Source organism: Raphanus sativus, chromosome 3 (assembly GCF_000801105.2).
Source record: "Raphanus sativus cultivar WK10039 chromosome 3, ASM80110v3, whole genome shotgun sequence".
Lineage (NCBI taxonomy): Eukaryota > Viridiplantae > Streptophyta > Magnoliopsida > Brassicales > Brassicaceae > Raphanus > Raphanus sativus.
This window is the reverse complement of record NC_079513.1, coordinates 18,923,653-18,939,304: the sequence shown is the minus strand read 5'-3', so window position 1 is coordinate 18,939,304 and position 15,652 is coordinate 18,923,653. Positions and strand designations below refer to the sequence as shown.

At 36.2% G+C, this 15,652-nt stretch overlaps 3 protein-coding genes and 1 pseudogene across 3 annotated transcripts; 3 read left to right on the top strand and 1 right to left on the bottom strand.

The window, feature by feature from the left end:
- The window catches only part of LOC130510065 (receptor like protein kinase S.2-like), a 2,651-nt pseudogene extending 2,565 nt beyond the window's left edge, over positions 1-86 (top strand).
- A 6,286-nt stretch (positions 87-6,372) lies between these two features.
- LOC130509155 (receptor like protein kinase S.2) lies at positions 6,373-10,567 on the top strand. The gene has a single exon (XM_057004826.1). The coding sequence runs from the start codon at positions 6,458-6,460 to the stop codon at positions 9,023-9,025; it is 2,568 nt and encodes an 855-aa protein (XP_056860806.1). The 5' UTR covers positions 6,373-6,457; the 3' UTR covers positions 9,026-10,567.
- A 2,015-nt stretch (positions 10,568-12,582) lies between these two features.
- Positions 12,583-13,464, top strand: LOC108845397 (uncharacterized). Its single transcript, XM_018618615.2, has one exon. The coding sequence runs from the start codon at positions 12,583-12,585 to the stop codon at positions 13,462-13,464; it is 882 nt and encodes a 293-aa protein (XP_018474117.2).
- Positions 13,465-14,346: 882 nt separating this feature from the next.
- On the bottom strand, positions 14,347-15,648 carry LOC130510064 (receptor like protein 26-like; the record flags this gene model as incomplete). The annotated part of the gene is made up of 1 exon (XM_057006411.1): positions 14,347-15,648. A coding segment is annotated over one exon (1,131 nt), but the record flags the coding sequence as incomplete, so codon positions are not given.
- Positions 15,649-15,652: the final 4 nt, after the last annotated feature.

Below are 15,652 nucleotides of genomic sequence, written 5' to 3'. Positions count from 1 at the left end.
GTTTTTTTTAAAGTAAACCGACACTTCGTCAATTTTGAATAATACATGTTATAGTTTTGACTTGATGTACAAATAAGCCAGATTGAAAGCCATTTTTATGATACAAATACCATTTTAAACGTTTAAAGTGCTTTTTAAATAAGTTTAAGGTTTAAAATGTCGGTGGTTGCCACTTTGAAAGTTTTTTATACGTTTTTCTCTTTTGGTTTTAGTTATTTTTATTTTAGTTTTTGGTTTTTGGTTTTTAGATTTTTATATTTGATTTTTGGTTTTAGTTTTTGGTGTCTGATATTTATATTTTAGTTTGAAATTTTAAATTTTTGATAGTACTGTATTTTCTACTTTTACAAAATATGATGATTAGTTATAAAACAATGCAACTAAAACAGTAATAATATGTTGAAGTTTATATTTTCTATTAAAATGTATTAAAATATTATAATTGTTGTTCAAGATTAAAGATATATCAAATTTTTATTTTAGTTAATTATATTTTTGACAAAAATATATTTTACCAAAACATAGAGTGAAACCATATTTGTTAATACAAAAAAAATTTACATTTAGTATCATGTTTTGGAGGGTTCAAAAACACCTAAAAACTAGTCTGTCTATTTTATCGAAAAACTTTTTGGCAGAATCTTGATTGGATAAAGATAAATATTGAAAAAAACTATTTTTAAAACTAAAGACAATCAACACTTACGAAGTCTTCACGTACCATAACAAACACTAAGAAGTCTTCACTAGAGCCGTGTCTTCTCCCCTTCAAAAATGCGTTTGCAGGCCACCAAAATGAATAAATTTAAGGGCAACACTTTTAAGACAAATTGTTTGATGTAGCAGGTTAATTTTTATGTTTATTAGCACATCTCTGACGATCACAAATGTCTGTCTCCTTAGAACATCAGCAACGGTAAGGATGTATTACATTTTCTCATTGATAAAAATATAATAAAAGAAGAAAGAGAAAGTACAGTAGAAAAGAAAAGTATGAAAAATTTTCTACACTTCTCATATTTTTAGTGGTGTAATTTCTTTTCTTTAAAATATGTTAAATAGTTGTTTTTAAAAATAATAATATAATTAACTGACAGATTGTGTTTGAGAACATTAACATTGTGATGTTCTTAGTTTTCAAATAATTTTCGTGCGTCTTGATTTCTTGTGAAGGAAGAAAACTTCGCTTAGGAATGCTTTTTGTGTCAAGGGTACGGTGGTACGCTTAAGAGTGTTTGTATGAGAAATTACCACAGTGTTTGTATGAGAAATTACCACATGTACATTATTCTCTTATGGTTTTATAGACTGAATTGCTTTCAATATACTTATATTAAACTTAAACAATTGTGATTCTATTAAACCTCGTAAGATTGTATACTTTTAACTTTTGCGACTGCAAGTGAATAATCATGTCTCAAAAAACTATAAAGAAATGGAGTGAAACCATATTTGTCAATACATTTAGACTTTTTAATTAACTTTATAGTTGAAATAACTGGCCAAAAGGTCATACTTATTAACTACTTTGATCAGATCATGAGTGAGTAGTAGTTGCAACAATTACACTAAGAGATTCTAAAACCACAATCTTCTCATTGGCTGTAATTAATTAATGAAAGCCAAAAAAAAGAATGAAAAAGAGGTAGGCCAACGACATAACCCAACCTCTCCTAGCTAGTAGAATTATTAAACAAAGATAAAACAAAAGAAGCTATAGGTTCCACATTTTAAAACAAACTGTATACTGTACTATGTTCTTTTTTTTTGCTAAAATATATACTATGTTAATTTTCAATATTTTTTCTTTTGTTAACAACTATCTTCGATATATTTTATGTTTGTCTTTTTCAATATATGGTTTCTAAATATAAACTAACTTGATGCTTAGCAAAATAAAAGTTTTCTCCATTTTGTATATAGTTTAACTCAATTTTAATTCTCGTGAAGGCAGAATAAATAACTTTATGTATTCGGAAGAACAAAAAATACAAAAATTTACTTACATATAGAAAGTAGTAGTTTTATAAGCTCATTTGATGTGCTCCCTTATCTTATTGCATTTATTGGTAGCACTATGTCCTCTTCTCAATCCTTTTAAAGTTTTTCAAATTCCAACTGTTCTAATATTGACTTCTCCAGTGACAAAAACCAACAATAATTGCAAGAAAATAAAGGATTGCGCCATTTGTTGCGCCGGCCCAAAGCTTTCATATTCTTTTACTGGCAACGTTTTTGGAAAAAAGTCGGTATAAATGTACAGTATTATTTTTTAATTGTTACAAAATGTCAAGTACTAATTAACTTTTGGTGCCTACTGGTATCTTTTCTTATGTTTTGTTGCTGGTATGTTTGATTCAATAATGTAAGAACAGTTATGAATGAAATACAAGTGTTAAAAAAATTAACTTTTGATGCGGATGTTTATTAATGGTGTGCAATATTCAAAGAGCTTGTGCACTGCACTTCCAAAACTTCATAAATTTTAGTACTCCCTCTATTTTCATAATAATTTTTGTTTAAGATTTTTGCACACAACTTAAAAACTGATTAAATTTTCTGTTTAACCTCTATTTAATACTTTATTTGGTTTGATTTTAGTAATTAATGAGCTAACAGTAATGGTAAAAATTGGAAAAAAAATATTAATATTTTCCATGAAAATATAAAATGACATTTATAATGAAACAAAAATTAAAAATTAAAATGACATTTATTATGAAACGGAAGAAACATTTGTTGTTTTTGTTTAATTTATATCCAAATAATGCCAAACTAAACGGCACAATATAATAACATCTCTCAATGACTATTTCCACATCTATATACTATAAGAGCATTTCCAAAAACCTCTTTATATTAAGATTTGACAAAACTTCAAAAATAAGGTTTGAGGGTGTTTCTCTCCAAAAATAAAACCTTATAATAAACCTTAAAACTTTTATATTTTACATAATATTCTTTATGTTTAACAAAACTTAAGTAGAAGCATACATCTTTTATGATAGCTATAAAATATCCAACAAAATTATTGTAAAACAAATTAATTTGCACCAGAGATTTATGGAAATATTTTGGTGATATTGGAGGTCCATGATCAAATTTACCTGAATATTAGTGTTGTTTTATTATTTAATAATTTATTTTGTAATATTTTTTTTTATAATATTTTATTTTGTGTAATATTCTATTTTTAATTTCTTGGTTTTTTATTTGTTTTCTGTAATATTATCTTTGTATAGTATTTATTATAGTGTTAGTTAAATATTTTGGTATTAAAAGGACTAAACTGATCAAACAAGAAAGTTATTAACTTTATCTAAAAGCTACATAGATACAAGGACTGGAAAAGTAAGAAACTTTAAGTATAAGGTTTTAAGATTGCTTCTGGAGTGCACAAAACCTTATATTTGAAGTTTTAATAGGGCTTTTAGAAATACTCTACCAAAATGCTCTAATAGAGGAAAAAGTGCTCAATCACATCTCTGTTTTAATTTCTGAAATAAAAATTGATATTTTCTTTTATTTATAAAAGAAAAAATATCATTCCTCTATCATAGAATCATACTTTTTCATTTTCAAAACAATCATATAACTTTCAAAATTTTATAGTTATAACCAAAATAATTATTTTATAGGAAAATATAGTTTTTATAAATATAGAATTACATTTTTATTTACATAATAGTTTTTTAAGAAAACTTTAGTTTAAGCAAATACATAACTTTATGAAAATCTTGTAAAAATAAAAAGTAAATAGGGTTAGTTATCAATTTTCATAATAAACATTCTTATTGTGAAATTAAAATAGAATATTTTGAAATTATTTCTTTGTAGAGATAAAAAAAATACATCGAAGAGAAACACATCTCTATTTTAAAATACTCTATTTAGATATAGAAATAAGGAAATACAATGGAGATTATCTAAGAGTATCATCAAGCATATTAACTATTTTTAGTATGGTAGAAATTGCCTACCCCATGATTTTACATTAAGTTCTGTGCAGAGATCACTCATTAGAATGTGGGTGGCTAAGGACAAAAGTAGGTGAATTTGGATCGTGCGGTTTGTTTCCAAAGAAGTAAAAATAAAGTTAATTTGGGGTCTTTTCGTTTTCATGAATTGTTGATCATTTAAGAGACAAGAACTCGACACAAGTGACTGGGAGAGGATCACATGTGTTTTGACGTCATATTCAGAAAATGGATGGAACTTAAAATCGTTTGGCTGATTGGATTGATTATTCATTTCATACTATTGGGGTTTAATCAAATTGATAATCGTGTTTAATCTTGCTTTTATATATTTTCAAATGTCTATTTTATCTTACACCTTATTCATGTTTTGTCTCCCACTTTCCTCCACTCAAGTTTGCGTAAATCTGTTCTTTTTTCTTTTGGTTGACTGTTAATTATGCTATTTATCATCGTTACAATAAGATGCGGCAGTGCATAAAAGCGGTAAAAGGTTAATTGATTTAATATTAAGTGGTATCAAAATTTGGAGGTAAAATTACATGTTCAGATAAGTCGTACATAGAAATCTCACGGGTTACAAAGAATTCTTCTGGTTTACTTGATCGCTTAGAAGAAAAACTGCATACATCACATATGGTAGACTTTAGAAAATTATCCCTTTTCTGCTAAATAAGAAAATTATCGTTGAAACCTAAAAAAATAGTTTCACCAAAGAGAATAGTCTAGCCTCAGAGATATCTAGAAAGTAAAAAAAGGTTCTCGTTATTTTTGAGTTGTATGTCAAGGTATATCATCATTAAAAACTTAAAACTTGTACTCAACGAAAAACAACGCAGTGAATAATAAAATTAGTCTTTTCAGAAAAATAAAGGAATAATAAAATTACTGGTTGTAATGGAGATGTGATGACTAGTAAGCTTATTCAAAAGTTAGGCTTGAAAATGCTACTAGAACATTTTCACAAATGAGTATTATTAGTCTCTTTGAATTCATAGTTTTTGTTTCCTCACATTCAATTGAGCATATAAATAGATACCAAAATAGTCTGAACTCCTATGCATATAAAAACAATTAACAGGAACAATAAGTTTCTAGAAACCACAGATATATATATATATATAATTTTCTAGACCGTTCATGTCTATGTTTTCCTTTTGCTAAAGAGACCATTCATATCCGTTTACACGTGCAGAAATACAATTAAATGTAAAATATTTTTTTTTTGGTAAAATGTTAAACTATAAGATGATGAGGCAAATAGAGAAAAAAAATATTGGGAGACGAAGAAAAGTTTTGGCCGTCTTAAATTTAAAGTATTCTCAACCAAGATCGGTCTGAAAGGCTCAGTGCCAAACTAAGCCACCAGAAAATCTTCTTGATATTCGAGATCACAACAAGGGAATCGATCTCAAGACCTACATGGATGAAATTAACTACTATAATCTATAACACAGCTTATAACAGTCAAATGTGATAATAGTTGGATCGCCTGCATATACCATCAAAGTCAGTCGCAGGTTAAGAAAAATCATGGATCAAAGGTTCTTAATGTGATGACAGTTAGAAAGTTTGAATTCAAGTGTAGCATTATGCTCGAGGAGAACGAATTCTCTACTAGTTGAATGGTGTTGTGACATGTTTTGTTTGGCAGACCTCAAAAGTATCTGAATCTTTAGAACTCCATAAAAGCTTACTATATCTCATTGCCTTGTACTTGACTCATACAATAGCATCTCTATTAAAAATGGCATCTCTACTAAAGTTGTTAATATTTGTTGTCCTTGGTTTTTCGTGTTAAAATTCCAACCTAAAACTAGCGCGTAATTTTATTTTTTGCTAAAGGTAGCGCGTACTGCTTTCAAACTCATTACACGTTCTTGAACAAAAAAAAAAGAAGTTTATTTAAAATTTATATTACAAAATAAAACAAAAGAAACATATAGAAGAAGACAAATTTAGACCGTCAATATTCTTCTCGACGACACGCTTAAAAGTTAAAAGTTTGAAGAGGTCTTCTTCGGTCGCAGTTTTCTCAATACATAAATAAAACTTAAGTTTATTTCTGTATATATAGAACATTTTCTCAAAATCTCGAGGTTTTTTCTCACTAAAAACTCAACTACACCTACAAATTAAAATAAAGGAACTTTATACGAAAGAGATTGTGAATACTTGGCCATGACACATCACCTTAAATGACCAAACCCGATCTATGGTTTTGCTAATTTCAAACCACGCAAACCTAATCTTGTTGAAATTAATGCCACCAATATTCAAGAGAAAGTAATAATATAAACCTTTTTGAAACATTATATTAAATTTTCCACAACACACCTATATATCATATCAGTCATGCTGGCAAAAATCCATCATTAAATTTTGGACGGTCAAAGAAATCTAATAGATCGCCACATATATGTTTATAAAGCACATCATATCATAAACTCAATTCACATTTGATATCATTACACGTACACATGGCGCCAATGTCAGTGGACCGTCTCTGTTTCGTATTACCCGCGGAATCCGGCGAGTTAAAGCCCTCCATAGAGACGCCGGCGATGGTTGAGGAGACAAAGGAAGATGAGAAGAAGACTCGTGACTGTGGACGTCAAGTCGTGAGTTTGGTCGGAGATCTATTCCGGCGATTGCACAGCTCCAAGTTGGTGAAAAGCTTGAATCTTTGTATCAGCGAGAGACATAAAGACTCCAACTTTCCAGAGATTAACGATAAACCCTTCACTGACATGGAAGGTGTTCAGCTCTCCGACAAGATCGGCGCCGAGAACCCGAGAATCTTCGGATACTCCGAGCTCTACATCGGCTCCAACGGTTTCAGCGACGAGCTGATCCTCGGAAGCGGCGGATTCGGCCGCGTTTACAAGGCGGTGTTGCCTAGCGACGGAACCACCGTGGCTGTCAAATGCTTGGCGGAGAAAAAAGGAGAGCAGTTCGAGAAAACGTTCGCGGCGGAGCTCGTCGCCGTAGCTCAGCTCCGGCACCGGAACCTAGTGAAACTGAGAGGGTGGTGTCTAAACGACGACGAATTGCTTCTGGTTTACGACTACATGCCTAACCGGAGCTTAGACCGGGTTCTTTTCCGTAGACCGGAGATGAGCTCTAAATTCAAACCGCTGGATTGGGACCGGAGGGGTAAAATCGTAAAAGGACTCGCCGCGGCTTTGTTCTACCTCCACGAGCAGTTAGAGACGCAGATCATTCACCGAGACGTCAAAACGAGCAACGTGATGCTTGACTCCGAGTTCAACGCTCGGCTCGGAGACTTCGGCTTGGCTCGGTGGCTAGAGCACGAGGTGGAAGAGCCTGACCTCGATCCGAGTTACGACTCGGTCTCCTCCTTCAGAAACCACCAGTTCCGAGTCGCCGACTCGACTCGGATCGGCGGGACCATCGGGTACCTACCTCCGGAGAGTTTCCGCCGGAAGAAAACCGTCGCCACCGCTAAAACCGACGTGTTCAGCTTCGGCGTCGTGCTGCTGGAGGTCGTCTCCGGGAGACGCGCCGTGGACCTCTCGTTCCCGGAGGACAGGATCGTCTTGCTCGACTGGGTTCGGAGGTTATCCGATGACCGGAAAATACTCGCCGCCGGCGACTCTCGGCTGCCGAGAGGCTCTTACGCCGTCTCCGACATGAAGAGGATGATTCATCTCGCTCTCCTCTGCTCCTTGAACAGCCCGCATCTTCGTCCCAACATGAAATGGGTGATCGGAGCACTTTCCGGCGAATTCTCCGGTGACTTGCCGGCGTTACCTTCCTTCAAAAGCCACCCTCTTTATATTCCGTTATCTTCTCTGAAATCGACGTCAACGTCGGCGACAACGACGACCACCGCGACTACGACGAACCCTACCACCTCCACGACGAGTTTAAACGCGTCTTCCGAGTCAACACCGTCGTCAGATTACGTCACTGCCCTCGAGGACTCTATTTACCAGACGGCGGAGACGGGAGAGAATCGGTATTTTACTAACAACAGCCGTCGGATGATGTCATCCAAGTCTTTCGTGTTGGACACGCCAAGGGAGATCTCGTACAACGACATCGTCTTAGCCACTGATAACTTCTCTGACGCGCGTCGCGTGGCTGAGGTTGATTTCGGTACGGCTTATTACGGTTTGCTAAACCGGGATCAGAAAATTGTGGTGAAACGTCTCGGTATGACGAAATGTCCCGCGCTAGTGACACGGTTCTCCACCGAGCTGCTCAACCTAGGCCGGCTTCGACACCGTAACCTTGTCATGCTCCGAGGGTGGTGCACCGAGCACGGCGAAATGCTTGTTGTGTATGATTACTCGGCGAACCGGAAGCTGAGCCATCTTCTTTTCCATAGCGAGATACCGGGGAACATGGTTTTGCGATGGAAAACCCGGTACAACGTGATTAAATCCCTTGCTTGCGCGATACGGTACCTCCACGAGGAATGGGACGAGCAGGTTGTTCACCGGAACATAACATCTTCTACAATCTTTCTCGACAGAGACATGAATCCGCGGCTATGCGGATTCGCTTTGGCCGAGTTTTTATCTAGGAATGATCAGGCACATCAAGCTGCCAAGAAGAAGGGCTCAGCGCAAGGGATTTTTGGTTATATGGCACCTGAATACATGGAGTCCGGCGAGGCAACGACCGCAGCTGATGTCTACAGCTTTGGCATGGTGATACTTGAGATGGTTACGGGCCAGCCCGCGGTGGACTATACGAGGAAAAAGGAAGACGCTCTTTTGGTGTTGAGAATCCGTGACTTGGTTGGTAACAAGAAAAAACCATTGGAGGAGATTGCGGATGTACATCTAGATGATGAGTACGAGAGGCGAGAGATGGCCAGGGTATTGAGGTTGGGGTTGGTTTGCACGAGGACCGATCCAAAGCTAAGACCTAGCATTAGCCAAGTGGTGTGTACATTGGATGGAAGTGAGAGGTTTTTCAAAGAGGAAGGGGGAAAGGAAGGTGACGTGAGCCGCAAGGAGATGTATGATTCGTCTATGTTGATGGTTAGACAAATGCAGGCGCTAGGGATTCATTGAGTTATGTTTAGTGAAGTAAATGTTAGTAATGGTTATGTAATATATATAGTTGTGCTTATTTTTTTTTTTTTTTTTTTTTTTTAATTATAAATATTTTATTCAACCCGAAACTCGGGAAATCAGATCCGGTTACAAACCCGTTTTGAACAAAAGCTCCAATATCAACCTATTACAGAAACTAGCTTCGCCCGCCCACTAAACCCGGCACATTCCACTAGCTGTTTTTCGGAATTCTTTGAAATCGGTTGCCGTTCTCAACCTTCGACAAAGACCACGAGAATGTGAGGTTCTCCTTGTTGCCTTGGATGCCGGGACTTCCCATGTCGTCTCCGGAGTAGCTGGTTCCCGATGAACTCCACAAAGCTTATAACCATCACTGTATTAAGCACTAGACGCCAATAGAGGAGGGTTTCAGGTACTTACAGCCTTGCAGTCGCCACCAAAGCCGAGAATACACAACGTCACACAACGCTTGAAACCGAATCCTAAACCGAGCAAACACCCGCTATTGACACCACCAACCTGACACAAAACAGGCCGATCTTGTTGCCACTGCCAAACAAGCAAGTCTCCATAACCTGCATAGAAAGTCAAGAACACCACCACCAATCGATAGAGCACTGAAGCACAAGGTAATGAACGATGACCAAGAGTTGACACCAAGCCAGTCAATGACTCAAGGAGAACCGGCTTGACCCTTGTGAACTTCGAGAACCGAAGATCCATAACTACGCTGTAAACCCTCTAACCGGTGCCAGCAACAGAGGAACAACAAGAAAAACACAAGGAGATTGAACTCCGATAAGGAAGCTGCCGCATCCACTCGAAGGAGCTTGAGAGGAAGCCGTGTGAGGAGTGAACGAGATGATGTAGCGTAACAAGTAGCTTCTCAACCGACCATAGACGACCGCCGTAGCCACTACCTATCTAGCCACACGAGTCTGGATAGAGACTCAGGACCATCACCGCCTGCGAACCGAGTCTCTAGACTCGCCTTAAGGGACAAGAGACCCGACGAAGCTCACCTAACCACAGAGAGACAAGGAGCTGGACCTCTCTGACACCGAAGGAGACCAAGATCCAAACCGCCATAGAAGAGTGCTTCTTCAACCAGAACCGCAATAGAACACCTGCAGACCCGAGAGAAGAAAAACGCCGCTCCTCCTCGACAACGACAACAAGATCCGGAGTAGATCTAAGAGTAAAATCGATCTGCTCCAAAACCCAAAAGCCGACCACCACCTATTCCACCGTCTCCACAGCCTCACCGAGAATCCAAAGATAGCAGAGACGTCGCCGATGACACCCACCTCGCGAGCGGTGAAGACACCGGTTGGAAACTCTATTTCAGATCCGCAATATATCGGGGGAGAGACAATGAAATCGGAGAATGGCAAAGAGAAAACAAGAGCAAGAGAGGAGAGGGTGCCTCCGGCGCCGGCCGCCGCGCTCACGCGCTCGCCGGACACCAGAGCCAAAGGATGCACGCGCTTGTGTTTGGGAGAGTTTAGGAGAGAGAGAGTTTAGGAGAGAGAGAGAGAGCGTCCATAAAACGATTTTCTTGTTTTCTTAGTTGTGCTTATTTATGTAAAGAAGATTTTATGTTAAATAGTATATTGGTCAAATTTCATCTTTGATTATAATTCGGATCCTTCACCTCGTTTGGAATATTGTAAGCTTATCCGCAACAAGATATCCTCCCTCAACTACACCGCCAATACTCGTCTACATGAACTTCTTGAATGTCTGCAGCGTCTCATAATCAATACTGTTTTTGAGGTATGCACAACTCTGTTTTTGAGCTATGTTTTTAACATTAGTTATCATTTTGTTTGAATAAATGACCAATATATTTGAGTCGGACGATATGTTGCTATGTTAGTGATATGTCTTTAGTCCATTGGTTTGACCAAATGATTAATTAGTGATTTCAAATTCAAAAGGTTTAGAGTTGGTTTTCCAGAAATGCTATATCTTTTTCAAATAAATTAATTGAGGCAAAATTACAAAAAAGAAGCTCAACCATGATGCAAATAATTTATTTGAAGGGTGATGTAGATAAATTTAAATTATACTGAATTATTATAAAATGAAAATTGTCATTATAGTCTATCTCAAAAATTTGTAACATAAATGAAATATATCATTGGCATATGTTATATGGTGACCAACAGGATGTTCACTATATTGTCAATATCAATAGCTTAAGCACCGCATATGGAATATGAGTATGTATATCTTGAATCTTAAGAAGAAAATCGATGGCTAGGCAATATGAGTTTATAACTCTATTAACAAAGACCTTTCAAAGAGAAGCTTATCATGCTTTTCTTTGTGTTAAAAAAAAAGAGTATCATTTTATCTTATGTTATTTGTTGTGGTTTCATTATTATGTATGTATTTGTATAATATGTTTACAGTTAATTAATAAAGTTCTGTTGTTAAATAAAGGGAAAATTCCATAAAAATATCCGAACTAAATTTTGTTAAGCTTTTTAATACCCAAACTTTTTCACTATCCAATTTAATACTCCAACTAATTATTTTGCTCATTTTAATATCCAAACTTTTAAAATTGTGCCCACTTTAATACCCGAACTTTATTTATTTTAATAAAAATACTAATAAGTTTCAAATAAAAGTTTTAAAAAACTCTAAAATTTACAAAATAAACTCAGAAAATTCTAAATTTTTTTGGTGTTTGAGAAATAAAATAACTAAATAGTATAAAATATTAAATTTTGGTAATAAATTTTCTAAATTTTAAATATTGTATTTAGTTTTTTTCTGAAATAAAAAACGAAAATTATTTTTATCATTCAAATTCATTTATTTTAAAAAAAAAAAAATTTACATGGTTTATCTACCTTCTTGTCTAAATCTTAAAATAAAATTAGAATTTTTAATATTTTTTCTTAGATTTTTGAGATTTTATTAAGTTTTGTTTGAAATTTATTAGTATTTTTATTTAAATAAATAAAGTTTGGGTATTAAAGTGGGTACATTGTTAAAAGTTTGGGTATTAAAATTAACAAAATAATTAGTTGGAGTATTAAAATGGGTAGTGAAAAAGTTTGGGCATTAAAAAGCTTAACAAAATTTAGTTTGGTTATTTTTATGGAATTTTCTCTTAAATAAATAAACAAAAACAATTAACAGGACAGCTGTAACTCAACAACAAAGATAACAAGATCGAGCGTTGTCGTTTGATCGTAATCTTGTTACCGTTGAAATATCGTACCTGACGCATTTACCCCTTTGAAGCAAAGTAAAAAAATGGAAATACCGTAACCGTCTCAATATGACGGCGTCGTTTTCACGCAACTTCGGACTCTTTGTTAGATGAAACACGAGTGTAATTGCTTGGGACCAACGGAAGTTTCTGTAATTTCCTTTTTTTAGGGGTCTCCACACTCGAGGGTTCTATATAAACTATCTGGAGCTCACTATTGTTGATTTTCCATATTCTGATCTCTATCGTTGATTTCCAAAATCAAAACCCTAGCTACTTCTCTTCTCTTACATTCTCTAGGAAAGATAAGCACCTGACCAATAAGATGACGAAGGTTACAACTGCAACGGAGGAGATGTCTGATCTTCGTCGTTTGTGTTCCATAGCAATAAGAGCCGCGAATTCGCAGACCACCGATGGTGCTGATCGGTGTTTTGATATACTTTGTTACTTGAAGAAATTGAGTTTCTGCGCAAAGGATCTTGTCCGCGTGTCTAAAGAGATATCTCTTTTGGCTATTCTCAAAGATCATAGAAACCCTAAAATCAGTACGGAAGCTAAAGCCTTGTTCCTCTCCTGGATGAGAACTCTTTATTCCAGAGACCCTTCTACTTCCAACAACACGAGGCTCGTTAAGAAGACTCCTGCAGCAGATCTTGTTGCGAAAGTGTGTCCAGATTTGAAGAAGAAGATAGTTAAAAGATCTGTGACTGCTCGTGGTATTGCAGCAGAGACTAAGAAAACGACGGCAGATCAGAGGTCTAGGGTTCTTGAAGTGTGTCACAAGAAACAATATAATCTGAACAAGGCTGGTGTTTTGGCAGCGAAGAAACCAATACAGAAGAAGAAGCAACCTGCTGCTCTACCTGAAAACCCTAGATCGGTGGCTCATGAAGCGGTAGCGATTAAGAAGCAAGAGTCTGGTCCAGCGGCCGTGAAGAAGAACTCAAGAGAGATGTTGGAGCTGTTTGAAATAGCTGAGAAATCTGCAGATAAGGCTAGTGCAAAGGGAATTCTCCTGTCTACAAAAGAGACATCGATCTGCGTAGACACACTCTCTTTGCTCAAAGACGAATTCACCATCAGCTCAACGGCTCCGGAAACGAAGAGGATCATGAAGAAGCTTTCCTATCTTACAAAGCACAAGGACCGCAAAATCTGCCATTCCGCAACATCACTTCTTCAACATTGGAGGCAGAGTATATAAGAGATCAGCAACAGAGAGATGTCCTTAAAACTCAAGGCTAGTAGTGTTACCAGAGAATCTGCAAAAGAAGAAACTAGTTGACTTCAAGTCGTTGATTGTTTATTATTCTTCCATAGATTACACTAATGTTGTCACACCAGTTTAAATTTTCCATTACTCAAGGAATGTTGTGAGTTGTAAATATATAAGGCAAACCTTTTTTTTTGCAATCTCTCTGTGTATTGTTCAAGTGAAGTGTATTTTTTTATGAATACATGACGAAGTTGAATATTGAAATGTAAATTTGTTTTTAGTTGTAACTGAGAGAGAGTACAAGTTAGTGCTTGAGAAAGTTTTCATTGTTTCTTGACTTTTTCCAATTTTACACATTCTTCTGTGGTCTAAATAATTGGCAATTGCTAATTTGCTATAAATATTTCCTCTGGTTCTCTGTTCAACCACACATGAAAGCCATAGATAAATAGCTATATCTATAACTACTGACTAACTGACAACGTTGATTGTTAATCCTGACACAAAGTAGTAAAGAATGTTGAAGTATGTTCTCAGTCTCTCAACTGAACGTTTGTTTGTATGTTCGTTTCATGAGATTAGAGTTTGATCTATGAAGACTGGTTTCAGTTATGATCGAAAGATAACACTTGAGAATATCAATTCCAAATTGTGGAGCAGATTGCTATGTTTAGTAAGTCCATATATTATCATGTAGGATTGCTGAACTGATTCAAATCAGTGCTTAGTTGTAACACTTACACTTAATATAATATAGTCTGGGGTTATAGTCTTATAATCTTACAATCTCTGACTCTTATTTTCATTTGATCCATTTTCTTGTAAAATACGATGCCTTCCGTAAGAAACTTAGCTCAAATTATTTCAAAATACCACAGAAACAGTGTATAATAAGCCTTTTCAGAACATCATCCGCCAATAAAGAGATTCCATGTGAGAGAACATAGGATACATAAACTGGTAAGCCCTCTTTCTTACATCCCTAACAAATTATCAACACACTACTTTCTACACTATTCTTATTATTCACATAATACTTTTCTACATCACTCTCTTATTATTGAAACTGTCACATCTTGAATCGAGAGACATAAACAAGCTTACTGGATCCACTTCCTTGTGATTATCCGGACCAACTATCTTAACAAACCACTTTGTCTTGTATGAAGCAATAACGTGAGCTATTAATAATCCAAACAAGAATCCAGGACCATACCCTATAACCACTGCTTTCCAGTTTAAGACTCCTTCCTCTTCTTCTTTGTCTTCTTCCATAGGCTGTTGTGTTGGTGGCGAAAGGCAATTTCCTTGGAGAGGAAGACCACACAGACCTTCATTGCCTTCAAATGATGTCTCAGCTTGCCCACTAAACTGTGGTCCTTGTGGTATTTCACCTGTGAGCTGGTTATGAGCCACACTTACATACGCCAAGAACGAGAGGCTCCCGAGTTCTCTAGGAATACTCCCTGATAACTGATTTCTTGACAGGTCTAGTGACTCGAGCTCCGAAACATTTGCCAAAGACAGAGGAATATGGCCTATGAAGGCGTTGTTTGATAGGTTAAGCGCAATCAATGCTTTCAAAAGACCAATGGATTCAGGAATATGTCCTTCGAGTTTGTTTCCGGAGAAATCAATGGTGCTGTAGGAAGTAAGGACATTCCCCTGCTCCATGAACAGACCTTTGTACTGCAAATCCAAAGTATCTACATAGCTATAATAAGCATTCTTGTAGTCTCCCATATATATACTCCCATCTTCATTTATCTTTACTGATGATGCTTTCCAGTTAACAAAGTAGTTTGTTGGCAGGCTCCCTGTGAATCTGTTATCCGATAGTTCAAGTATATGTAGCTCGGGAAACGCGAGGGGACCTTGATCAGGAGGAGAGAGCTGGCCAAAGAATCTGTTTGAGCGGAGAGTGAAGACTTTCAGATTTGGTAGAGCTTTAAGCCAGAAAGGAAACGTGTCTTCAATTATGTTGTTGTCAACACTTAGAAACCTCAGAAAGGAGCAGTTCAAAAGCGATCTTGGGAGCTTCCCCGTTAGTCTATTGAAGCCAACGTCAAGCGTCTGCGTCAAAGCACCACTGTGGAACTCGTCAGGTATGCTTCCATCTAAGCTGTTCTTCCTGAGATTCACTATCTTTAAGTTACTCAAACATTGAGGTATCGGA

Excerpts from the sequence above, each read along its gene's own strand:
- LOC130509155 (XM_057004826.1), top strand. The coding sequence starts at position 6,458 with ATGGCGCCAATGTCAGTGGACCGTCTCTGTTTCGTATTACCCGCGGAA.
- LOC108845397 (XM_018618615.2), top strand. The coding sequence starts at position 12,583 with ATGACGAAGGTTACAACTGCAACGGAGGAGATGTCTGATCTTCGTCGT.